General features: G+C 44.0%; 1 protein-coding gene across 2 annotated transcripts; it reads right to left on the reverse strand.

Moving 5' to 3' along the window:
* Positions 1 to 1,573: 1,573 nt before the first annotated feature.
* Positions 1,574 to 23,844, reverse strand: MANSC1 (MANSC domain containing 1). 2 transcript variants are annotated; one of them, XM_030939628.1, is made up of 5 exons: positions 23,377 to 23,703; positions 20,451 to 20,508; positions 16,738 to 17,060; positions 11,444 to 11,584; positions 1,574 to 3,268 (listed from the first exon to the last, which is right to left on the reverse strand). In XM_030939628.1, the coding sequence occupies exons 3-5, from the start codon at positions 16,958 to 16,960 to the stop codon at positions 2,337 to 2,339; spliced, it is 1,296 nt and encodes a 431-aa protein (XP_030795488.1). In that variant the 5' UTR covers positions 16,961 to 17,060; positions 20,451 to 20,508; positions 23,377 to 23,703; the 3' UTR covers positions 1,574 to 2,336. The 2 variants fall into 2 exon arrangements, with proteins under 2 accessions (XP_030795488.1, XP_010369301.1); XM_010370999.2 differs by lacking the exon at positions 20,451 to 20,508 and having other exon boundaries at positions 23,377 to 23,844.
* Between the last annotated feature and the right edge of the window lie 1,989 nt (positions 23,845 to 25,833).

Genomic DNA, 25,833 nt, shown 5'->3' on the forward strand with positions numbered 1-25,833 from the left:
GCTGGGATTACAAGGTGTGAGCCACCGCACCTGGCCAGGAGTAGCTTTTTAACCTAGGTCAGTATCGTGTTGGTAAAATATGGAGAGAGTATGTTTGAGCAGAAGGACCTTCCTCATCTCACCTGTTCTAGGCTGCCACCTTCTCTTTCTACAAACCAAAGGATGGGGCTCATAACTCAACGGGCCTTGTCTGAAAGGCTGACCACACTAGTCACTGCTGAATTCCTCTAAGGGATTCCTCTACCCTGACTGCCCTTGCCACAGTTGCGCCCACCGTCCTAGGGGCAGTAAGTAGACAGAGCTGTGTGAGAAGAGCATTCTTTCCACTCCAGATGTCCCCCTACAACCTACATCCTCATGGCCACTGCCAGTTTGGACCTGTAGCATCATTCATCTGGACCACTGCCGTGTGGTCTCTCCATCACAACAAAGACTGCAGCAAGGTGGACAGAGAACTCCAAGAGAGCCAGGAAAATACCTTTATAAACCACCACAGAAAGCCTTATTTCCACTTACTAAATCCATTAATAAAGAGACGAGACATTTTAAAATTCCAAGGCACTAGGTTACTAATCTGATTCTGGCCTAGATGCGGATATTCAATAAATACTTGTTAAATTAAATTGACTCAAGGTTTTATTTATTCAACCTACTTAAAGCTTATGTAAACCCTTTGGAGATTTGTGTCAAGCTGTTAAGTTGGAAAATGTAAGAAAAGTATTATTTAATGTACTTTAATGTACACTCTTAATGTACTTTATGAGCTTAGTGTAAACCAGGGAAATGGGGGAGGGGTCCCAGGAGAGCAGAGGTGGAGGAGATGAGGAGGAAGGAAGAGGTGAGGAGGAAGGAAGAGGTGAGGAGGAAGGAAGAGGTGAGGAGGAAGGAGAAGAAAAGCCTTTTCTATCATTTCCTGCATTTGTCTTAACTGCTGTACTTACTGACCAGCTACTGCCCTCTAGTGCTCACTGTATTAAGTTTGCATCTGAATTCCATTTTTATCTGTAAAAACTCTGGTAACACTTGGAAGGGACCAAATGTCCGGTTTTACAGATAACTGTATTGAAGTCCAGAGAAAAGAGGTGTCAAACTGACCCAGGGGACTTCTGGGCTCTTTGTTACCTCATCTGTAACTTGTCTGGAAAACTTTATTAAAAGCCTTTCTCAAAAATTTTAATTGGTAACCAGTAAAAATTGCAGCATCAATCTTAGTGCTGGTTATTATTTCCAATGTTGTTCTAAATTAAGCTTAAACTGACTGCTGGTCAATTTAGGTAAGGATATAAAATAATATTGGTACATTTTTAACTTAGTACAAGTTTAGAAAATGTCTATAATACTTCTTTAAAAAGTTAACTAGAACAGATCCCAAGTGGATTTGGCCATTTATCAGAACTGACTTACCACTGTCTCCATGTGGGCTAACATTCTGCTAGAATTCTCCCAAGCGACTTTGCTCACTGATGGGGAAAAGGGGGTTTGTCATTTTAACGTGGAACACATATTTTCATCACATAATCATTTTGCTAGTGGAAATAAATGGAAAATTATCCAGCTGGACATGCTACTTACAAGAACATTACTGACTAACAAAAGATTTAGTCAAATATTTAATTGGAAGGAACTACATCTGGAATAAGTTTTATTGGAATTCATATAAAAAGAAAAGCAAATCCATTAGAAATTGATATAAACAGTTGATTTTATCTGGAACCAAGAATGTGAATTAATTGGAACCTAGATGTCCTAACCTGTTTCTTTGCATAAAAGCCAATCAAATTTTTAGGTAGAGCTTTGTTTTCAGCGAATATTTTAAAGACAGATTACCCAAAATTACCTGATTTGGTTCCCACTTCACTCCTCCTCAAAAACCAAACATAAAGCAGAAGGGGGCTGGGTGTGGTGACTCACGCCTGTAATCCCAGCACTTTGGGAGGCCGAGGGAGGCAGATCACTAGGTCAGGAGTTTGAGATCAGCCTGACCAACATGGTGAAACCCCATCTCTATTAGAAACACAAAAAGTAGCCAGGCATGGTGGCCCATGCCTGTAATCCCAGGTACTTAGGAGGCTGAGGCAGGAGAATCGCTTGAACCCAGGAGATGGAGGCCGCAGTGAGCTGAGATCGTGCCACTGCACTCCAGCCTGGGCAACAGAGCAAGACTCCATCTCAGATAAAAAACAAAAACAAAAACCAAAAAACAAAAAAGGAAAGCAGACGGGGGCATTTTCCTGTCTTCAAAATACAACCTCCTGCCAAGACCAGCAAGTCAGCAGAAACTCACTGCATTTGGGCTTCTGGTTACTAAATGAATTAAGAGACACTGAGTTCCATCCTTAGATGTCCACATAGATCCCATTGATCAAATAATCCAGTCTTGAGTAACGTTTCCTGCGGAGTGATTCCGAGAGGATTCTGCCCAAGAGGACAAGGCCTATCACCAGGAACAGGACACCAAAGAGCAGGGATCCGATAAGAAGCCACTTTTCAAATGGAAGGCCATACTGATTTTCTGGAACATTGCCCTGGGAGGAACGACCTGGACTGGCCTCCCTACTTTCCCAGGAAGCAGTTTTATTCGTAGCGGAAGACTCCACATTTGACATAGAAAGTGCAGTAGGGTTATACACATTCCCTGTGTTCAAAGTTAGGTTGGAGATTTCTGTAAATGGTATCGTTTCTAGGCTGCCTTTCAAGTCCGTAGGTGCCTGAAAGGTGGTAGTCAGAACTGCTGTTGTAGCCATTGCTTGGAGTGTAGCCACAGCCCGAGTAAAAACTGTAGAAATGAGGGTCGTGGGAGGCTGAGAAGTGACAGTGGTTACAGGTGGAGATGTGGTGGCCAGCTGTGGCTGGGAAGTCCCAGAAGGTGTCACTGAAGCATTGGTGGGTAGACGGATGGCGGGCTTTGGAGTAGACAAGGTGGTATGTGGAGAGGCAACTGCCACTGTAGCTGGGAACACACTCACATTTTCAGGCAGCAGATGAGCTATTTCTTGATCAGAGGAAATCTGTGAACTCTGAGAATGGCCTTTTTCTTTATAAACAAGGAGCTGGGCACTTGCTTTGTCCATATTAAATAGTTTCTCCAAGTGATCTGAGGATCCAAACTTCTGAGAAAGTGTCTCTCTCCATGAGATATCGGTGGGCTTTGAATAACCTGTGTGATGATGGGCTAGAGGAGTGACTGCTTGTGAAAACTGGCCAGGTAAGAGAGAGTCTTCCTGGGGTAACTCTTGGCTTGGCAAATTTCTGGTCAAAGATGGAAAATCTGGAAATATATGGAAAATAAGAGGAGTGCTTATATAACTCCATGCTAAGGTAGGTTAAAAAATATAAACATATCAGCTTGTTCAAAAGATCCCCAAACCGGTTGGGCATGGTGGCTCACACCTATAATCCCAGCACTTTGGGAGGCTAAGGCAGGAGGATGGATTGAGGCCAGGAGTTCAAGACCAGCCTGGACAACATAGGGAGATCCTATCTCTTAAACAAATCTCCAAACCGTTGATACTTGACATTTCATCGAAATGTGTGCAAAATGGAAAAACACAAATTGCTAGATGAGAATCTGATAACGCCGCCTCTCTACCAGATGCTGTGGTTTATTTCTAGCACGATAGGACAGAAGATAAGAGAAATGTGTGGAGGAGGACCAGGCAAATTAAGGAAAAGGTGGGAGTTGCACAGCAGAGAAGCCGGAGGGGCTCAGCAGGGCAGCAAGAGGCTTAGGAAGATGGAGAGGGTTCTTCATCTTCCTAAGGGGCCAAGGCCAGGGAAAAAAGTGGGCTGGAGGGTGACCTGAGCAGGAAAGGTTGGCAGGGAGAATGCGGGGGAAGGTGTGGGCTTCTGCAGGACATACCAACTAAGACTGAGATGACAATTGGGAAGCAAGTAATCATCAGGAGAGATTGCAGTGGGGGGATGGGGCAGGCAAGAAAGGGATGTGGAAGCCGTGGGAAACGAGGCGATAGAGCAGGAGAGAGGGAGCAGAATCCCTGTTATGTGTCTCTGACAGGCAGGAGGAGGAGGGGCCAGGCAGGGTCTGGTCTCCCCTCTGAGCACCGAGGCCACAGCAGCAGCAGAACAATGACAACAAAAACCAGAGACGTATCGTTCCAGCACTGTGCTCCGAGGACCGAGGCTATCTGGGAGATTTCACTCGGACTCTCAAAGACTGGAATTTTGGAGCCAATGTCGTAGGTCATGAGGATGATGGGACCAATATTTGAAATCATGATGACCACACTGTAGACACAGAGAGCAGAAGTCCATACAGTCCCGATGCCTGCTGGGGAGAAACCAGCCCCAGATCCTGCTCCTGCTCCAGGAAGCTCAGAATTGTGCCCCTGATCACACACCCCACTGATCACAGCTCAAAGTGGAAAGGGCTGTTCAAGCAATCCAGTGCAGGGAACACAATCCAGCCAGGTGAACTGCTGTGTGTCAGTGCCACTAGGCTAATCATCTCACGTACATCAGAACTGCAGAAAACACAAGGAAAGAAGCAGAGGAATGTCTTGGCATCTCTCAGTCCACTCACTCCTGCTCTCTTTTCCTTTTCCTTCCTCAACTCACCTCCATGCCAGCTTCCAAACTGGTCCTCAGTCTCCTCTTTCCTACAAACGGATCCAGAGGCAGCTTCGGATTCATGCCATCTTGTGACTACTCTCTAAGCCTTACCCCTCTGAGAGGTTCTTTGCACTGTCACTTATTCATCCATCTAGAACAGGGCTCAGCAAACTACGGCCTGATGGACAAATCTGGCCTGCCATCTGTTGTTGTATGACTTGCAAACTAAGAATGCTTTTCACATTTTTTTAAAATTTTTATTTGTTTTGAGACAGAGTCTCACTCTGTCACCCAGGCTGGAGTGCAGTGGTATGATCTCGACTCACTGCGACCTCTGCCTCACAGATTCAAGCGATCTCCTGCCTCAGCCTCCTGAGTAGCTGGGATTACAGGCGCATGCCACCACACCTGGGTTGTATTTTTAGTAGCGATGGGGTTTCACCATGTTGGCCAGGCTGGTCGTGAACTCCTGACCTCAGGTGATCCATTTGCTTCAGTCTCCCAAAGTGCTGGGATTACAGGGGTGAGCCACCATGCCTGGCCAGTTTATACATTTCTTTTAATGGCTGAAAAGTAATCAAAAGAATATTGTGTGACACAGGAAAAGTATACGAAATTCAAATTTCTGTATTTCAAAACCTAAAGTACTAGTGTGAAAAGTCTAAAATACTATTTGGTCCTTGGCAGAAAAAGTTGGTGGACATCTGCTCTAGGATATAGTATTCTACTCTAAAATAGAATTTGGGTCAAATGTTATGTCATATATTTGAAAATATATACATATATATTTGAGACAGGGTCTTGCTCTGTCACCCAGACTGGAGTGCAGTAGCACAAACACAGCTCACTGCGGCCTCAACCTCCTGGGTTCAAGTGATCCTCCCACCTCAGCCTCTTGAGCAGCTGGGACCACAGTGCCATGCCACCATGCCCAGCTAATTTTTGTATTTTTTGTAGAGACAGAGTTTTGCCACGTTGCCCCTAGGCTGGTCTTGAACTCCTGGAATCAAGCAATCCACCCACCTCGGCCTCCCAAAGTCCTGGAATTACAGGTGTGAGCCATCATGCTTGGCCTATAATTCATTTTAAAGTTAAAAAAGAAAAAGACTGTTTAAGTAAACACTCTGTGATGTGTGTGAAATCAGAACTTAAATATGGCCATTGACAAGAATGGCCAAAACAGCTGTTTTCTTTCTCAAGCATGCAAGCTCATAAATAAAGCAAAGCTAGGGCCAGTCCCACTTCTTGATAAGATTCCCCTGTTGGCAGAGGTCCTAGAACCACACAGGGATCCTCCACACCTGCTCCATTCGCCTCACCCACTCATGTTTGCCATTGGGGCATGGCGCTTCCTCTCAGTCACGCAGAGATGAGCCACAAAGGGAGCTGCAGAGCAGCTCTGCACCCTTAACGCCTCTTTGGAGTTTTATTTTCAAACGACTTCACTGAGTTGAAAAATGAGAGACGATTACTTGGACCCCAGCTGAGCAAACAGACTCCCAACTTATTCTATGTCTGAATTATCCTATTCTTCCAGTCCTTGGCAAAAATGACATGCCATGAAGCTGTCAACACCAACAATAAACGATTAAATACCAAACTGCAATGGCTTTAGAGAATGAACAGAATCCACTGTCATCTTTCAAACTCTTGGTCTGTAAATATTAGTCAATGGGATATAGGAAATAGAGGCTGGGCACGGTGGCTCATGCCTGTAATCCCAGCACTTTGAGAGGCTGAGGCGGGATGATTGCTTGAGGCCAGAAGTTTGAGACCAGCCTGGGCAACATACTGAGACCCCCATTGCTACAAAATTTTTTTTTTTTTTTTTTGAGACGGAGTCTCTCTCTGTCGCCCAGGCTGGAGTGCAGTGGCCAGATCTCAGCTCACTGCAAGCTCCGCCTCCCGGGTTTATGCCATTCTCCTGCCTCAGCCTCCCGAGTAGCTGGGACTACAGGCGCCCGCCACCTCGCCCGGCTAGTTTTTTTTTTTTTGTATTTTTAGTAGAGATGGGGTTTCACCGTGTTAGCCAGGATGGTCTTGATCTCCTGACCTCGTGATCTGCCCATCTCGGCCTCCCAAAGTGCTGGGATTACAGGCTTGAAAAAATTTTTAAAAAATTAGCCTGGCATGGTGGTGCATTATCTGTAGTCCCAACTACTCGGGAGGCTGAATGGAGAGGACTGCTTGAGCTCAGGAGGTGGAGGCTGCAGTGAGCCATGATCACGCCACTGCACTGCAGCCTGGGCAACAGAATGAGACACTGCTTCAAAAAAAAAAAAAAAAAAAAGAGAAAAGAAAAGAAAAAGAAATAGAGTTCTTCAGAAACAAACCACCAAACAGATAATCTGTATTTAATTTCACTCCAGGCAGGAGGCAGATAATTCATTTTTAATGGGGTAATATGAATTCATCAACATGGACAGATTCATAAACAGAATTACAAACACAACTTGCACACATCCTGAAGATATAAACAGTCCCTTGAATACTACGTCCGGGGTTGGTGCCACGTTGCCCCTAGGTGTCCATCAACCTGCTCAGGGGCTGGCAACGCCCCCTGGTGGCCACCACAAGAACCGTTTAATTCTAATTTCACTTCATTACCTTCACACTCACCCTAAGAAGATTTATGCACATGCAAAGTTCCCTTTTTTCCCATTTCCATTGGCAAGGATCTTCATCCCATACATGCTCTTTTACATGTGCATTACAAAAGCAGCAACACTCCAGAAGTATTAGAAAACAAATTCAGCTGTAATTTCTATCATCATATCCTAACAACAATTTATTTACACAACACTCTGCTTCGTGCTCCTGTTTGAGAGGATGTTTGACACATGAGGTTTCCCTGGTACATGAACAAAACTCAGACACAGCCTCAGCTAGGGGGCAAAGCAGCGTCAACATGCACACACCTCATACTTAATGCAGTCAAGAGAGAACCCTAGATTCCACTCCACCTAGATTCCATTCCACCACCCTAAAACTACTCAAGTTTCCCCCAATGCAGCAAATGGGGTCACCATTCATCTGGCTGCTCAAGGCAAAAACTAGGACTTGGCTTTGACGGTTCTTTTGTTCTGACCCCCCAGACCCATACCACCAGCAGGTCCTGTTAGCTCTACTTCGGACAGCCCATATGTCCATCTCTCCGTCTCGCCCGCCACTCCCGGTTTCTTCACCCAGATCTCACCTGCGCCTCCTAACCAGTCTTTCCATTTCCACTTTGCTGCTGCGTCACTGTCCATTCCCAAGAGGGCATCTATGGTGAGCTTTGAGAAATCACCTTTTTTTTTTTTCTTTTTTCCCCGAGACGGAATCTTGCTCTGTCGCCCAGGCTGGAGTGCAGTGGTGCAATCTCGGCACACTGCAACCTCTGCCCCCTGGGTTCAAGCAATTCTCCTGCCTCGGCCTCCTGAGTAGCTGGGATTACAGGCACATGCCAGCATACCCGGCTAATTTTTGTATTTTTATTAGAGATGGGGTTTCACCATGTTGGCCAGGCTGATCTTGAATTCCTGACCTCGTGATCTGCCCGCCTCAGCCTCTCAAAGTGCTGGGATTACAGATGTGAGTCAGGAGGTCAGGAGTTCGAGACCAACCTGGTCAACACGGTGAGATCATCTCCACTAAAAATACAAAAAAAAAGTCAGGCGTGGTGATGCTTGCCTGTAACCAGCTACTTGGGAGGCTGAGGCAGGAGAATCACTTGAACCTGAGAGGCAGAGGTGGTATTGAACCGACATTGTACCACTGAACTCTGGCCTGGGCGAAAGAGTGAGACTCCATCTCAAAAAAATAAAAATTAAACTCCCACAGTTTCCCACCACACACCTAAAAACTCCTGGCCAGGCACAGAAGCTCATGCCTGTAATCCCAGCACTTTGAGAGGCCGAGGTGGGGGGGATCACCTGATGTCAGGAGTACGAGACCAGCCTGGCCAATGTGGTGATACCCTGTCTCTACTAAAAATACAAAAAATAGCCGGGAGTGGTGGCATACGTCCCTCCTAAGGTGGAGGTTGCAGTGAGCTGAGATCTCACCACTGCCCTCCACCCTGGGCAACAGAGTGAGACTCTATCTCAGAAACAACAACAACAAACAAAAAACCTCCCTCTTATGACTTACAAGATGTTATGTGATCTGGCCCTCCCTGCCGTTTTACATATCACTCTCTACATATTTCACAATGAGTCAGCCAGCTGGGATTGGAGTGTTGGTTTTTCAAACACTCCAAACCATTCTGCCTGAGGACCTTGGACTTGGAAGGTCTTCCCCTGATCTCACATCTGGCTCCTCGCTGTTCAGATCTCAGTTTAGGGGTTACATCTTCACTTACTGATGGACTATTCTACCGTCCTGTCTCAATTCTCTGCATAGCACTTGTGACTATATTTTTCTTGATTATTTATTTATTTATTTATTTATTATTATTATTATTATTTTGAGACGGAGTCTCGCTCTGTCGCCCAGGCGGGAGTGCAGTGGTGCGATCTCGGCTCACTGCAAGCTCCGCCTCTCGGGTTCACGCCATTCTCCTGCCTCAGCCTCCTAAGTAGCTGGGACTACAGACGCCGGCCACCAAGCTGGGCTTCTTTTTTTTTTTTTTTTTTTTTTTTGAGACGGAGTCTCACTCTGTCGCCCGGGCTGGAGTGCAGTGGCGGGATCTCAGCTCACTGCAAGCTCCGCCTCCTGGGTTCACGCCATTCTCCTGCCTCAGCCTCCCGAGTAGCTGGGACTACAGGCGCCGCCACCTCGCCCGGCTAGTTTTTTGTATTTTTTAGTAGAGACGGGGTTTCACAGTGTTAGCCAGGATGGTCTCGATCTCCTGACCTCGTGATCCGCCCATCTTGGCCTCCCAAAGTGCTGGGATTACAGGCATGAGCCACCGCGCCCAGCCGATTATTTATTTATTATGGTTATTGTCTCTCTCCCCTAAAACATAAGTTCCAGAAGGGAGAACCTTATTTTCCTATTTTTTTTAGAGACAGAGTCTCACTCTGTTACCCAGGCTAGACTGTAGTGGCACGAACACGGCTCACTGCAGCTTTGACCTCCTGGGCTCAAGGAGTTCTCCTACCTTGGCCTCCTAAGTAGCTGGGACTATAAGATCACACCACCATGCCTGGCTAATTTTTTAAATTTTTTGTGGAGACGAGGTCTCACCATGTTGCCCAGGCTGGCCTCGAACTCCTGGGCTTAAGTGATCCTCCCACTTCCCAGAGTGCTGGAATTACAGGCATGAGCTAACACACTTGGCCAGAACCTTGTTTTTCATGTTAAGTATTGTTTCCTTAGGGCATAGAAAGTACTTGGCACATAGAAGATGCTAAATAATATTTGTTATTTGTTGAATAAATGAACAAGTAGAATGTTAAAAATCAAGAGTATGATGATAACTTTCTAAAACTTAAATAAAAGAAAAATTGAGGCCGGGTGCAGTGGCTCATGCCTTTAATCCCACCACTTTGGGAGGCCAAGGAGGGTGGATCACCTGAGGTCAGGAGTTGAGACCAGCCTGGTCAACATGATGAAACCCCGTTTCCACTAGAAATACAAAAAAAAATAGCTGGGCATGATAATGGGCGTCTGTAACCCCAGCTACTTGGGAGGCTGAGGCATGAGAATTGCTTGAACATGGGAGGAGGTGGTTGCAGTGAGCTGAGATAGCGCCACTGCACTCCAGCCTGGACGACAGAGTGAGACTCTGTTTCAAAAAACAACAATAACGCTCACGCCTGTAATCCCAGCACTTTGGGAGGCCGAGGCGGGTGGATCACAAGATCAGGAGATCGAGACCATCCTGGCTAACACGGTGAAACCCCATCTCTACTAAAAATACAAAAACAAAATTAGCTGGGTGTGGTGGCGGGTGCCTGTAGTCCCAGTTACTCGAGAGACTGAGGCAGGAGAATGGTGTGAACCCGGGAGGCAGAGCTTGCGGTGAGCCGAGATGGCGCCACTGCACTCCAGCCTGGGCCACAGAGCAAGACTTTGTCTCGGAAAAAAAAAACAAAACAAACAACAAAAAACCCCACTAAATTCTGTAATTCTGATTTTATGCAAATACCATCTATGAAGGGTCCACAGAATTACCTAAGCAGCATTATATTTGTTTTCACCTTTTTTATATGGATAATCTCAAAAAAAAGAAAAATTGATATTGAAACGATTTCAACTTGAAAAATTAACAAGCCAAAGTCTCAGCAAAACAAACATATCCCAGTAATTATATTAATTGTTTTGCTATTTATTTTCCATTCTGAATTAATATGTAAGTTCCATGAACATGGAGACTGTACTTCTAGTGCTTTGCAGAGAATCTGGCACATGGTAAATGTTTAATAAATATTTCTTGAATGAATTTCCTTTCAGGTCTAAACAATAAAATCCAGTGAGTTTGATTTCAGATGAGATTGGGTGCCTTCAGGGTGATATGGCCATAAACAAGTTTGATTTCAGATAATGTGATTATAATGGGAACTTAATAACAAATATACTAGAACTTTCTATATTAACACGAGTCTTCACCCTTTCAAAACAGTCACCCTGGAGACCTGTATACTTATTCCAGTGTTGCAGACCTTGTTTTAAAGACGTGCTTCAGAAATGTTTCATAAAAGGTTTGTATGCCTTTTATCTCATAAAGGGAAAAACAGAAACAAACCAGAACAAATACTACCACGCCTTTCATTGGAAATCAAATTTTGGTTTGATGAATTGAATGTCCAATCATGAGATTTTCTGTTATGTCTCAGTATTTGTGACCCTTTCTGGTAGTTTTATTTAGACTCTTGCAGAAAACCTTTCACATAAACCACAGTCTTAAGTTATTCCAATCACAAAAGAAAAAGTATACTGCTTTTATTACCTCTAATTATCCTGTAACTCCTAAGTCCTTTTGCTGGTTTCAGTGGACAGGCTTCCTCATTGGGACAGAAAAATAGGTAGCAGTTTGGTTGTCTGGCTATTTTTCGAGTGTCGAAGATCATCAAGTTACATGCTTTGTCCCCTGCAATGAAAGGTTTCATAAGCATGATTTTGAAATGAGATTTTCTAAAGAGTAGGGCAAGCAGGAAAAACTTCACTTATTATGGAGTCCAACACAAACACCTTTGTTCATTTTGTTCACTTGTTTGCTGACTGCTGAATCATTTCCTTTTCCTTAGTTTAGTCGCTTAAGGCAATTTTAAAAGACATTGGGTTTAGCTTTTTCTTTTCATAAGATGGCACTGAAGGCGAAGAAGGAAGCTCCTGTCCCTCCTAAAGTCCAAGTCAAAGCAAAGTCTTTAAAGGCCAAGAAGGCAGGGTTGAAAGGTGTCCACAACCACACACACACACACACACACACACACACCCCTGCATGTCACTCACCTCCAGCAGCCCAAGACACTGTGGCTCCAGAGGTAGCCCAAATATCCTGGGAAGAGTGCTCCCACAAGCTTGACCACTCTGCCATCATCAAGCCCTGACTACTGATGTGTTATGAAGACAGAAGACAACCACACACTGGTGTTCACTGTGGATGCCAGGGCCAGCATTCTAGCACCAAACATCTGACACTCATGTGGCCGAGGTCACACCCTGAGCAGGCGTGATGGAGAGAAGGAGGCATGTGCTCCGCTGGCCCCTGTCCACAATGCTTTACATGTTGCTTACAAAACTGGGATTTATTTTTATTTGTATTTTTATTTTGGGATAACGTCTCGCTCTGTCACTCAGGCTGAAGTGCAAGTGCAGTGGCACAATCTCAGCTCACTGCAACCTCCACCTCCCAGGTTCAAGAGATCCTCCCACCTCAGCCTCCCGAGTAACTGGGACCACAGATGCAAGCCACTACACCCGGATTTTTTTTTATTTTTTGTAGAGATAGAGTCTCTCTATATTGCGCAGGCTAGTCTTGAACTCCTGGGCTCAAGCTGTTTGCCCTTGTTGGCCTCCCAAAGTGCTGGGATTACAGGTGTAAGCCACCGCACCTGGCCATCTCTTGGATTCTGAAAGCATCTCAGATGTCTAATAAAGCCATGAATGGAGTCAGTAAATTATTATAGCTATCATGGCTCCTTCCACACAGGATCCGAGTAGTATATGGAATACAATCTATCCTTTAATTTTTATCTGTACCATTCTTTGTGTTTTTCTTCCAATTTCCCCTCTCTCCTTGTCATGTTTGCTTTTCTATGATCCTTTCTTCCTCACTTTTCACTCTTAACTATAATTTCTGGTTTCTCCCCTCCCCTCCCCTCCCCTCCCCTCCCCTTCCCTTCCTTTCCCTACCCTTCCCTTCCCGTCAGGGTCTTGCTCTGTCATCCAAGCTGCAACTGCAGCTTGGAACAATCACGGAACACTTCAGCCTTGACCTCCTGGGCTCAAACAATCCTCCCACCTCAGCCTCCCCAGTAGCTGGGACTACAAGTGTGCACCACCATGCCTGGCTAATTTTTTGCTTTTTGTAGAGGCGGGGTCTCACTACATTGCCTAGGCTGATCCTGAACTCCTGGGTTCAAGCAGTCCATCCCCCTCAACCTCGCAAAGTACTGGGATTATAGGCATGAGCTACTGCACCTAGCCGCTGGCTTCTTTTTCTGTTCCTCTTGTGTCAACAGAAATCAAACTCTCGATTTATCATGGCCTAGATTTGATTTTGTCCTCCATTTGGTACAGTCTCACACCTTTGGGAGGTCAGCATATCCCTAGTCAGGTTAAAGATTAAGAGGCACATAGGCTAACTGTTAAAAACACACGCTCTGTCGACCATCACCACCACTGGTGCTAGTCACGTAATGGTGAGAGATCGACTGCAACTCCCCAGATGGGAAGGAAGATTTAGTTAGCCTCTGCCGGAGTTTTATCATGTCATATCCCCATTACTCAGAAAATAACAGGAGTACTCCTGCCTTTTCTTTCTCAACAATGTGTTACCAGAAATACCTTTCTTTTTAGCACTTAGGTAAAGGGGAGGGGCCATAAGCCTCAAAATTGTATGCAAGATATTGAGCCCATCGTGTTATGTGTATTTTTCTAGAGTATCATCAAGTTATCATAGTGACTTTTGAACCCTCAGTGGTTAAACCATTTCTCAATAAGTGAGGAAAATGTTTGAGATCCATTAACTGAGGTCCCAAGTACTTCTGCTTGTGGCAAAGCAGTAATAGGACTTCGGCTTATAGAATAAAACAGCAAACCCTCATTTCTTAGAACTGAGGAGAAATGCAGGGCTTTGCTGATGCCTGTAAATACCCACACTTACAGTATTCAGTCCTGCTTGCAGGTGATCTTTCTATTTCACACACATGTTGATGTCAACTTTTAACGAAAAACTCGAAATTTAAATTAAACCTCTGTCATTTCCATAAATTACTTGCATAAAGTGTTCCAAAACACACTGCTCAATGAGACCATCGAAGGAATTTTTCCTCCTGACACCAAGTATATGGTGTCTTCTCCACACCATTTTGCAGCAATAACCACATATCCTACTATTCAGTTCAGTTCTGACACCAACTATCCAGAGTTGGCATCAGACTCCATGGATTATGGGCTCAGTATCACAAGACTGCCCTCACTTCAGAAGCCAGTAGAAAGTATCAGGTCTCTAGGTCAACCACACTTCTGTCTGACTTGGCTACTACTAATTCAGGGATTTCCTGATCCTACCCCCTCAGATTTGATAATTTGTAAGAACAACTAATAGAACTAAGGAAAATGGGGCCAGGTGCGGTGGCTCAAGCCTGTAATCCCAGCACTTTGGGACTCTGAGGCGGGTGGATCACAATGTTAGGAGATCGAGACCATCCTGGCTAACGCGGTGAAACCCCGTCTCTACCAAAAATACAAAAAAGTAGCTGGGCCTGGCTTCGGGCGCCTGTAGTCCCAGCTACTCAGGAGGCTGAGGCAGGGGAATGGCGTGAACCCGGGAAGCGGAGCTTGCAGTGAGCGGAGATCGTGCCACTGCACTCCAGCCTGGCCGACGGAGGGAGACTCCGGCTCAAAAAAAAAAAAAAAAAAAAAGAACTAAGGAAAATGCTGTATTTACTATTATGGTTTATTTTTTATTTTTATTTTTTGAGACGGAGTCTCGCTCTGTCGCCCAGGCTGGAGTGCAGTGGCCGGATCTCAGCTCACTGCAAGCTCTGCCTCCCGGGTTTATGCCATTCTCCTGCCTCAGCCTCCCAAGTAGCTAGGACTACAGGCGCCCGCCACCTCGCCTGGCTAGTTTTTTGTATTTTTTAGTAGAGACGGGGTTTCACCGTGTTAGCCAGGATGGTCTCGATCTCCTGACCTCGTGATCCGCCTGTCTCGGCCTCCCAAAGTGCTGGGATTACAGGCTTGAGCCACCGCGCCCGGCCACTATTATGGTTTATAATAAAGGATACAAATGAACAGCCAAAAGAGGCTCCTAGAGTCCCAAGTACAGGAGACTTTGTTCCTGGGGAATTGGGGTGCATAATCCTCTTGACACTGGGATGTGTTCACTAACTTGGATGATCCCCCATCATCTAGGGGTTTTTATGATGGTTTCATTACGCAAGCATGACTGATTAAGTCATGGGCCACTGTGACTGAACTCAATCTCCGGCCCCTCCACCGAGGTGAAGCCTCACTAGCCCAAACTCAAGTATAGTTGAAAGGGGTTGGTTATGAATAACCAAAGACATGCTCCCATCACTTGGGAAATTCCAAGGTCTTTATGAGTTCTGTGCCAGGAACTGGAGACAAAGATCAAACATGCATCTTTTGAGACAAGGCCTTGCTCTGTCACCCAGGCTGGAGGGCAGTGGTTCGATCAAAGCTCACTGCAGGCTGGGTGCGGTGGCTCACACATGTCATCCCAGCACTTTGGGAGGCCAAGGTGGGAGGATCATTTGAGGTCAGGAGTTCAAGACCAGCCTGACCAACATAGTGAAACCACGTCTCTACTGAAAATAGTAAAAATTAGCTGGGCGTGTTGGTGAACACCTGTAATCTCAGCTACTCGGGAGGCTGACGCAGTAGAATCACTGGAACCTGGGAGGCGGAGATTGCAGTGAGCCGAGATTGCGCCACTGCACTCCAGCCTGGGCAACAGAGTGAAACTTCATCACAAACAAACAAACAAACAAAAAAGTTCACTGTAGCCTCAACCCCCTGGGCTCAAGTGATCCTCCCACCTCAGCCTCCCAGTAGCTGGGACTACATGCATGCACCACCATGCCTGGCTAATTTTTTACTTTTTAACAGAGAACAGGGTCTTGCTATGTTGCCCAGGCTGGTCTCAAACTCCTGGGCTCAAGCAATCCTCCTGCCTTGGCCTCTCAAAGTTCTGGGATTACAGGAATGAGTCACCATGTCCAGCCATTCACTAGCTTTTCTAGGCTCCTTGATAGCAAGGCTTTGTCCATCTTATTCAGTGTTTTCTCTCTAGCAACTAGTCAAGTGTTAAGTACTCAATAAATTTAGTTTTTTTCATTTAGAGAACTCAGACAGGGTCATAAGTAAAATTGAAAAAAGACCACTGTTTTACTAAGATACACAGTATACTTCTCTTTTCAGTTCCAAGATTTAAATCCTAAAATGTGCAAAGGCCTGGTTCAAACCTATGGGTCTCAGTTTCCTCTGGTGTCATGAAAAGGGGTCAGACTAAATGATTCCCCATTCCATTAGAGTTCTAGAAGCTGCAGTCACCTAGTAGTCAGTGGTTGTTTTTTTTGACTTATCCTATGCCATCAGCTCCAAGGAAGGAGACAAAGTGGAGGTTTTATGCTTCCAACTTAAAGATCAAATGCTGATTTTCCCATGAATTCTATTTTTTCTCTCAACTCCTTTTCTCTGTTAACATTTTCTTTGTAATATCACACTGTATTCCAATACTCCATGCTGATGGCAGCTAACCATTTCAATAGGATTTTTGTTTTCAATATTCTAGATACCGGTTGGGATATAACACCAGTGATTCTCAATCTCTTGTGCACCCAGTCACCTGACGGATATATACATACATTCATCAATAACTTTGACTCAGCTTAGGGGATAGAAGGACACACTTGTAGAAAATTCTCCAGTGTTTTTGTCACTTACATTCATACCCTGTTGAGAATCACTGGTGTAAGTTATTCAGCCACATCCCCCAGCTACTGAAGCCATAAAACATATGGAACAAAGGATTGCCAAGAAACCACTTTTTACCTGATATGATTTTTGTTGAACAGCAAGAATTAATGCAGTCTTCTTGAGTTGAAGTATATATGGGCTCATTGCCTCTGATTCCCTTAGAAAGAGATGACTGGATGTCAATGACAACATCTTCTAGACTCTTGTTGAGGCAATTCTGACTAGCAGACAGCCTCAGTGTCAGGAAGCAAATTATTACCAAAGTGTAGGTCAAGCTCCCTCTTCCCCTGAAGAACATTTTAAATTTCAGTTTAGTTTTGGTCTTCAAAGGTCAAGGATAATCTTCCCACTGGTCTTAGTTTGCTTTAAGAAGGTTGCACAGATGATGAAATTTCTCTCTAGAACAAAAATGGAAAATCATCAATGAGTTTTGTTTCTTTAACAAACAAGGAAGAAACATTTCATTTCCTTAAACTCAATGAAAAGGATCCACATACAATTTAGAGTAGAAAAGAAACAAGTACTTTTTGTTTCACTTTTAGTAAATTTAAGACTTTTCGTTAAACATTTGGCAAATAACTAATAAGCATAAACAAACATACTACCTCATCAATGCTTAAAGGCTGACACTGCTTATGAAGGAACAGGTATAGACAGTAGGCCTGCCTCGGAATTCTACAATCCTTCCCTCTTCTAACTCAGAGCAGAGAGGGCACACAGTTCTAGTCATTGATGAAGCAGTAGTAATAGGTTTAAGCATATTTCCTTTCTCAGTAATAACAATCAGCATTTTAAAATCATCTACTAGGGGCTAGGCATGGTAGCTCATGCCTGCAATCCCAGCACTTTGGAAGGCTGAGGTGGGTGGATTGCTTGAGCTCAGGAGTTCGAAACCAGCCTGGGCAACACGGTGAAACCCCGTCTCTACTAAAAATACAAAAAGTTAGCTGGGTATGGTGGCGCATGCCTGTCGTTCCAGCAACTTGGGAGGGTGAGGTGGGAGGATTGCTGGAGCCCAGGAAATTGAGGCTGCAGTGAGCTGTGATTACACCACTGCACTCCAGCCTGGGTGACAAAGCAAGACCGTGTCTCAAAAAAAACTTAACAAAAATAGGTGATAGTATACTAAGTGGTAGACATTATGCTAAGGAATTTACTACTCTTTTGAATTGTTACTCTTTAATTAATTATTACCATCTTTAATCTTTATACCAACTGTAATGGCTAATACTGAGTATCAACTTGATTGGATTGAAGGATACAAAGTATCGATCCTGAGTGTGTCTGTGAGCATGTTGCCAAAGGAGATTAACATTTGAGTCAGTGGGCTGGGAAAGGCAGACCCATCCTTAATCTGGATGTGCACAACCAAATCCACTGCCAGTGCAGCTAGAATATACGCAGGCAGAAAAATGTGAAAAAGAGAGACTGGCCTAGCTTCCCGGGCTATATCTTTTTTTCTTTTTTTTGAGATGGAGTCTCGCTATCGCCAGGCAGGAGTGAGGTGGCGCGATCTCGGCTCACTGCAACTTCCGCCTCCCAGTTCAAGTGATTCTCCTGCCTTAGCCTCTCGAGTAGCTGGAACTACGGGTGCATGCCACCATGTCCAGCCAATTTTTTTGTATTTTTAGTACAGACGGGGTTTCACTGTGTTGGCCAGGATGGTCTTGTTCTCCTGACCATGATCCGCCTGCCTCAGCCTCCAAAAGTCCTGGGATTACAGGCGTGAGCCACCACACCCGGCCCCAGCCTGTATCTTTCTCCTGAGCTGGATGCTTCCTGCCTTCAAACATCAGACTCCCAGTTCTTCAGTTTTGAAACTCCTTGCTCCTCAGCCTGCAGATGGCCTATTGTGGGACCCTGTGATTGTGTGATTTAATACTTAATAAACTCCCATATATATGTGTGTGTGTGTGTGTGTGTGTATACAGCTCTTCCATTAGTTCTGTCCTTCTAGAGAACCCTAATACAACAACCTTGCAAAAAAGCTATTATTGGCCGGGTGCAGTGGCTCCCACCTGTAATCCCAGCACTTTGGGAGGTCGAGTCGCGCGGGTGGATCACCTGAGGTCAGGAGTTCGAGACCAGTTTGGCCAATGTGGTGAAACCCCATCTCTACTAAAATTACAAAAATTAGCTGGGTGTGGTAGCGGGTAGCTGTAATCCCAGCTACTCAGGAGGCTGAAGTGGAGGTTGCAGTGAGCCACGATCACGCCACTGCAGTCCAGCCTGGGTGACAACAGCAAAATTCCGTCTCAAAAAAAAAAAAAAAAAAAAAAAAAAAAAAAAAAAAAAAAGCTATTATTTTCCTCATTTTATAATGAGGAAACTGAGACAGTCTTTTATATTGCTGCTTCTCCTTAAGAAGTATCAAACCAGAGTTAGATAACTCTAATAATCAAATTCTAGAAATTAGCCAGTCAGCAGGAGGAATACTCTGGCTCAGTTAAAGGAAAGTTTAGGGGTAGATTTTCTTTTTGACAGCCTTAAAAATACAAAAGTCACACTATGTATAATGCCAACTTTATTGAGATGCTGGTTCTTTTAGGAAAAATAAATGTTAAACTGGTAAGACAATATAATAAATTATCCTCACCTATCAACCTCCACATTTGCAGAATACAAATTGTTTGCTGAATGATAGCTTAGAGGAGAATTACTACTTCTTTAACCTTTGTTTATTAACCCCTTTGATAGTCTGAGGAAGCTTTTGCAAGACGTATTTAAAAATGCATAAAATGAAATATGTAGGATTCCAAAAGAAGCCAGTTATATTGAAAGAATGTCCCTACAAAATCCTGGTGAAAGAAATCAAAAAGGAGCTAATAAACAGAGACATATTACATGTTCATGGATAAGAAGACTTTATTAAGATATCAGTGCTTCCCAACTTGAGTTACACATTAAACACAGTCTTATTCAAAAGCCCAAAGTTATTTTTTGGATATCAACCAACTGATTTTAAAATTTACATGGAAATGCAGAACAGTTCAGAACACTAGAACAGTCCAGAACACTAAGGAACAAAGTTGGAAGACTGATACTACCTGACTTCAACACTTACTGTAAAGCTACAGTAATCAAAAAAGTATAGTATTAGAAAAAGAATAGACAAATAGATCAATGGAATGAATAGTAAACCCAGAAATAGACCCTCACAAAGACAGTCAACTGATCTTTGACAAAGGAGCAAAGGGGATTCAATGGAGAAAGGACAGTCTTTTCCAAAAATGGTATTGGAACAACTGGATATCCATTAGCAAAAATGAATAAATAAATAAATCTAGCCACATACTTTGCACCTTTTGCAAAATTTAGCTCTAAATGGATCACAGACCTAAATGTAAAATATAAAACTATAAAATTTCAGAAACTAACAGAAGAAAATCCTTGTGACCTTAGGTTAGGTGATGAGTTTTTAAATACAATACCAAAAGCACACTCTATGAAAGAAAAAAATGATGTTGGAATTCATTAAAATTAAAAACTTCTGCTCTACGAAAGATACTGTTAAAGAGAATGAACAGATAAACCACAGACTTGGAGGAAATATTTGAGTTTTTTTTTTGTTTGTTTGTTTTTTGAGGAAATATTTGTGAAACACGTATCTGATAAAGCAGTAGTCCACAGTCTTTCTGGCACCAGGGACCAGTTTCACAGAAGACAATTTTTCCATGGACGGGATTGTAGGGGGTATGGTTCAGGATCATTCAAGTGCATTGTATTTATTCTGCACTTTATTTCTATTATCACGTTATAATATATAATGAAATAATTATACAACTCACCATAATGTAGAATCAGTGGGAGCCCTGAGCTTGTCTTCCCGCAACTAGACGGTACCATCTGGGGGTGATGGGAGACAGTGACAGATCATCAGGGATTAGATCCTCATAAAGAGTGTGCAGCCTAGATCCCTCACATGCGCAGTTCACAATAGGGTTTGTGCTCCGAAGAGAATCTAAGGCCATCACAGATCTGACAGAGGGCGGAGCTCAGGCAGTAATGCAAGCAATGGGGAGTGGCCGTAAATATAGATGAAGCTTTGTTCTCTGGCCCACTGTTCACCTCCTGCTGTGTGGCCCATTTCCTAATAGGTACTGGTTTGTGGCCCAGGGGTTGGGGAACCCTGTGATAAAGGACTGGTATCCAAAATATACAAAGAACTCAAGTCAGCAATAAGAAAACAAACTCAACGGACAAAAGATCTGAGCAGACACCTTACCAAGGAAGATATACAGATGACAAATAAGCATATGAAAAGATATCTAACATCATATGTCATTAGGGATTGTAAATTCAAACAAGATACCACTACCCACCTATGAGAATGGCTAAAATCCAAAAAATTGGACAACACCAAATACAAGGACATAGAGCAACAGAAATTCTTGCCTGGGCGCGGTGGCTCACACCTGTAACCCCAGCATTTTGGGAGGCCAAGGTGGGCGGATCACTTGAGGTCAGGAGTTCGCAATCAGCCTGACCAACATGATGAAACCCTGTCTCTACTAAAAAAAAATACAAAAATTATCCAGGTGTGGTGGCAGGTGCCTTTAATCCTAGCTACTTGGGAGGCTGAGGCAGAAGAATCACTTGAACCCGGGACATGGGGGTTGCAGTGAGCCGAGATCGTGCCACTGCACTCCAGCCTGGGCAACAGAGTGAGACCTTATCTCAAAAAAAAAAAAAAAAAAAAGGAAGAAAGAAAGAAATTCTCATTCATTGCTGTTGGGGAATGCAAAATGGTACAGCCACTTTGGGAGAAGTTTGGCAGTTTCTTACCAAGCTAAATGCAGCCTTACCGAACAATTCAACAATTGTCCTCCCATGTATTCACTCAAATGAACTGAAAACTTATGTCCACACAAAAATCTGCACTAGAATATTTATAGTAGCTTTATTCATAACTGCCAAAAACTAAAAGCAACCAAGATGCCCGTCAACAGATGAATAAACAAAATGAGATACATCCATACATTGGAATATTATTCAGTAATAAAAATAAATGAACTATCAAGCCACAGAAAGACATGGAGGAATCTTAACTGCATATTCCTAAGTCAAAGAAGCCAGTGTGAAGAGATATGAATCTAACTATATGACATTCTAAAAAAGGCAAACTACAGCGGCAGTAAGAAGGTCAGTGGTCACCAGGAGAACAGGAGTGGGAGGATGAATCAGTGGAGTGCAAGGGATATTTGGGGCATTGAAACTATTCTGTATACTATTGTAATGGAGGATACATGTTATTGAACATCTGTCAAAACCCATAGAAATGTAAAACACACAGAGTGAACATTATGTGAACTATGGACTTTTAGTTTTAAAAAATGGTAAAACCAAAAAAAAAAAAAAAACAAAAACCAGAAACAAACCAGTATATGGTAACAAAACACAAGTCTAATATCTTTCTTGCTGTTTGTCAAAATTCTGTATACAGTAAAATAGTAACATTTATTGCTTCTAAAATGCCAGTTTCTATGCTAAGCACTTTATACATATCATGTTATTTAATCTTTACAGATCCTATGATTATCCTCATTTTAGTTAAAACTTATAAAAAGTTGTGGGACATAATATGTGCTTCTTTATTAACCTATTAAGTAACAAGTGGTCATCTAATAACTGCCATAATTTTGACATGGTATTAAGTATAAATAATACTTTGAAATATGTGCAACAAGTCATGTGATATAAAAATATCAGCAATATTTACAGGGGCAAACCATAGCTACTGCTAATACTTACTACTGTGGCTTTTGCCTACATTCCACTTCAGAAGTCAGTGAAATAATAAATTTTTCCACCCAAGTTCACAGACATCCTGAATTCTATCCATGGATACCTTATCATGGACTCCCAGGTTAATAATTCTGGCCAAGGTACTTAATACGCTGTCATATTTTGCAAGCCTCTAGGGAATCAAGAGAAAACCAGGCCAATACTTTATTTTGAATGGATTCTAAGGTAGCCTCTTTTCAAGCGTTTGCAAAGAAACCCGAACTATGTAAGGAGATGGGGCAGGAGTTGTTTTCCGTATGCTGCATTGAGAGAAGTGTTTAAGAGTTTTATATCATTAAAGAGAATACCTCAGCAGTATTAGGTTAGTGACGTTTTCTAATCCATTATTATTTAGGCTTAAAAGGCCTGAAGTCGAGTTGAATCTTGTTGAAAGACGGGGGAAAAGGATCCAGGCGGGTGAGAGAGGATGCCCCTGAGTTTTAACGCCTGCATACAAGAGTCGCTAAAACTTACTCGCACATAACTAGTTCAAATATTGGAAATCATCTTACAGCACACTATAATTTACCAAGATGCTTATAACTGTATACACACACACACTCTACAGAGAATTAGACAATTAGCAGTTTCAATAATGAATACAATACTACAAGAAAACAGGGAACATTTTCTCTTCCTTTGAGGAAATGCATGTTGCCTACTGAGCTATTCTTCTGCCTCTCCTTCTGATGTCAACGCAGAGCCAGAGCCATTTATGGCAGGTGCCTTGAGCGCGCCTAGAGGTCGCCTTTGGAATACTGGAGCGACTCAAGGATCCTGCTCAGCCCTTATCGGCCCCAGCTGGTCCTTCGGATGCTCGGGTGTGGGTGAAGGAGCCTCGGCCCCTGGAAAAGAGGGGACCAACTCTCTCCGCAGGTGGCGACGTCGCCTGCGGCCGGTCGGGGGTGGGTATTGGGGAGACCCCTTTACCTGGAGGCGAGAGGGCCCCGGGGCCCCTGCTGCCCTCCGGGTGCGAGGACAGCTCTGTCGCGCCTGCGGGACGGACCGGCGAATCCGCGCGGGGGTCTCGGCGAGGACCGCAGGGGATGCTCCACAGCTCCCGCACCGGCCTGGCGGGTTTTGTGGTTAGCAAGTTCCTGCTTCCGTCGCAGCGACGGAAAGTTTACCGCGGGGGAAGGGCACGTTCCTGCCCTGCAACCCGGAGCTGCTTCCCGGCAACATTAGCGCGTCCCTCCCCGCGGAGGCTCCGGGCTCCCTGCCCTAGCGCTGAGGTCCACAGGGAGGTAGCGCCCCCCAGCCCCGCGCTCCCCGCCAGCTCAGCCACACCGCTGACCCCCGGCTGGGCGCGCTGCGAGGAGTGAGTGCCTCCCTGCTGGTGGCCCGAGGGTCTGCAGGTGAGCCTTGCCTCGCGGAGGCCGGAGCCCGCGCAAACTAAAATAATTGCACGTGGTGAAAACGTCAAACAGTACAAAAATATACACAGTGACAAGTCTACTCCTCACCCCCGTGCCCCAGTCTCCTAGTCTCCCTCTGCAGAGGCAACCACTGATAGCAGTTTTTTGATGTTCAAGAGCTTACGGTGCATCCTATTGGCATAGTTCTGAGAATCCTCTCCATAATTGGAGGATGGAATCCTCAATTAAAGATGGCAATTCTTGAGTTAAATATTATGTTCAACACATACTTCAGCGAAGGTGTTTGGCTTTCTGCAGGATTTATTGTTTGTAGATAGGATAATAATGGTGAAAATGCTGGTGTCTGTAACATATATTAAAACTGTATCCCTAACACTTAGCATAGTGCCTGGTACACAATAGGCACTCAGTAAATATTTGACTAAAATATTTTTGTTGACTGAATGAATGGAAAACAACTGCATAGGGCATAGGTTGTGGAAGTTTCTAAATTACTGCTGGCCCCATCCCCACCTCCATAAACACACAAATGCAACATTACTAAACCATTGACACAGTTTGTCATATAGTCTAACCTTTGACAGTATCTTCACCTCTGTTTGAAAGAGCTTGCAGACCTGAAGTGCTATGCAGTTGCAAGTAAGTCTAGGCCTGTACACCCAACAGCTACACCCTAGTCTTAACCAATAACTACAGGAGGATTATGTTGACTGAGAATGCTTGTGAACAAAGGTCCATTGTGTGAAACTAACTCTACTTGTAACCAAAGGATGACTCTTGAATTACTATGTTGTTAAAGCTAGGTTTGAAAGAGTTACCAAAGAAAAGGAAACTCCAGAGTAATTTCCCATTGCAGTGATTTTCCTGATGCAACAAGGGACTGATATGCAAGGGTGTTTTATCTCTACAGATGATATACACTTCAGGATTCTGGGTGTAGAGCTATCAGTTTTTGAATCTCTCTATATGGGGTAATCCATGCTAGTTACTAAGTAGACCTTTCCATTATTAGAAACTTCATATTCAGTGCTTTAATACAATGAACCTGTTTATTTTGTTTGTTTGTTTTGTGTGTTTGTTTCTTTTTAAAAGACAGAGTCTCGGAGTCTCCCTCTGTTGCCCAGGCTGGAGTGCAGCGATCTCGGCTCACTGCAACCTCTGCCTCCCTGGTTATAGTAATTCTTCTGCTTCAGACTCCCGAATAGCTGAGACTACAGGCACATGCCGCCACGCCTGGCTAATTTTTTTCTATTTTAGTAGAGACGGGGTTTCAACGTGTTGCCCAGGCTGGTCTCAAACTCCTGAGCTCAGGCAATCTGCCCGCCTTGGCCTCCTAAAGTGCTAGGATTACAGGCTTGAGCCACCGAGCCAGCCTGAACCTGTTTTCAATGAAGTGATATGTTATTTTTTCAGGTATGACAGTGAACAAAGGATACTGATTAAAATAATGATTAAAGAAATATTTTCTATTGATATGTGTTTAATTTATAAATATCATTGATTTACTTATTCATTCATTTTTTGAGACAGGGTCTTGCTCTGTTGCCCACACTGGAGTGCAATGGCACAATCACCGCTCACTGCAGCTTTGACCACCTGGGCTCAAGTGATTCTTTTGCCTCAGTCTCTTGAGTACCTGGGACCACTGACGCACACCACCACACCCAGCTACTGTTCTTAATTTTTTTTTTTTTTAATTTTGAGATGGAGTCTCGCTCTGTTGCCCAGGTTGGAGTGCAGTGGCACGATCTCAGCTCGCTGCAACCTCCGCCTCCCAGGTTCAAGCAATTTTCCCGTTTCAGTCTCCTGAGTAGCTGAGATTACAGGCTCATGCCACCATGCCCAGCTAATTTTTGTATTTTTAGTAGATTCAGGGTTTCACCATGTTGGTCAGGCTGGTCTTGAACTCCTGACATCAAGTGATCTGCCCACCTTGGCCTCCCAAAGTGCTGGGATTACAGGTGTGACCCACTATACCCGGTGTTTTAAATTATTTGTATAGATGAGGTCT

This window comes from Rhinopithecus roxellana, chromosome 10, assembly GCF_007565055.1.
Source record: "Rhinopithecus roxellana isolate Shanxi Qingling chromosome 10, ASM756505v1, whole genome shotgun sequence".
NCBI lineage: Eukaryota > Metazoa > Chordata > Mammalia > Primates > Cercopithecidae > Rhinopithecus > Rhinopithecus roxellana.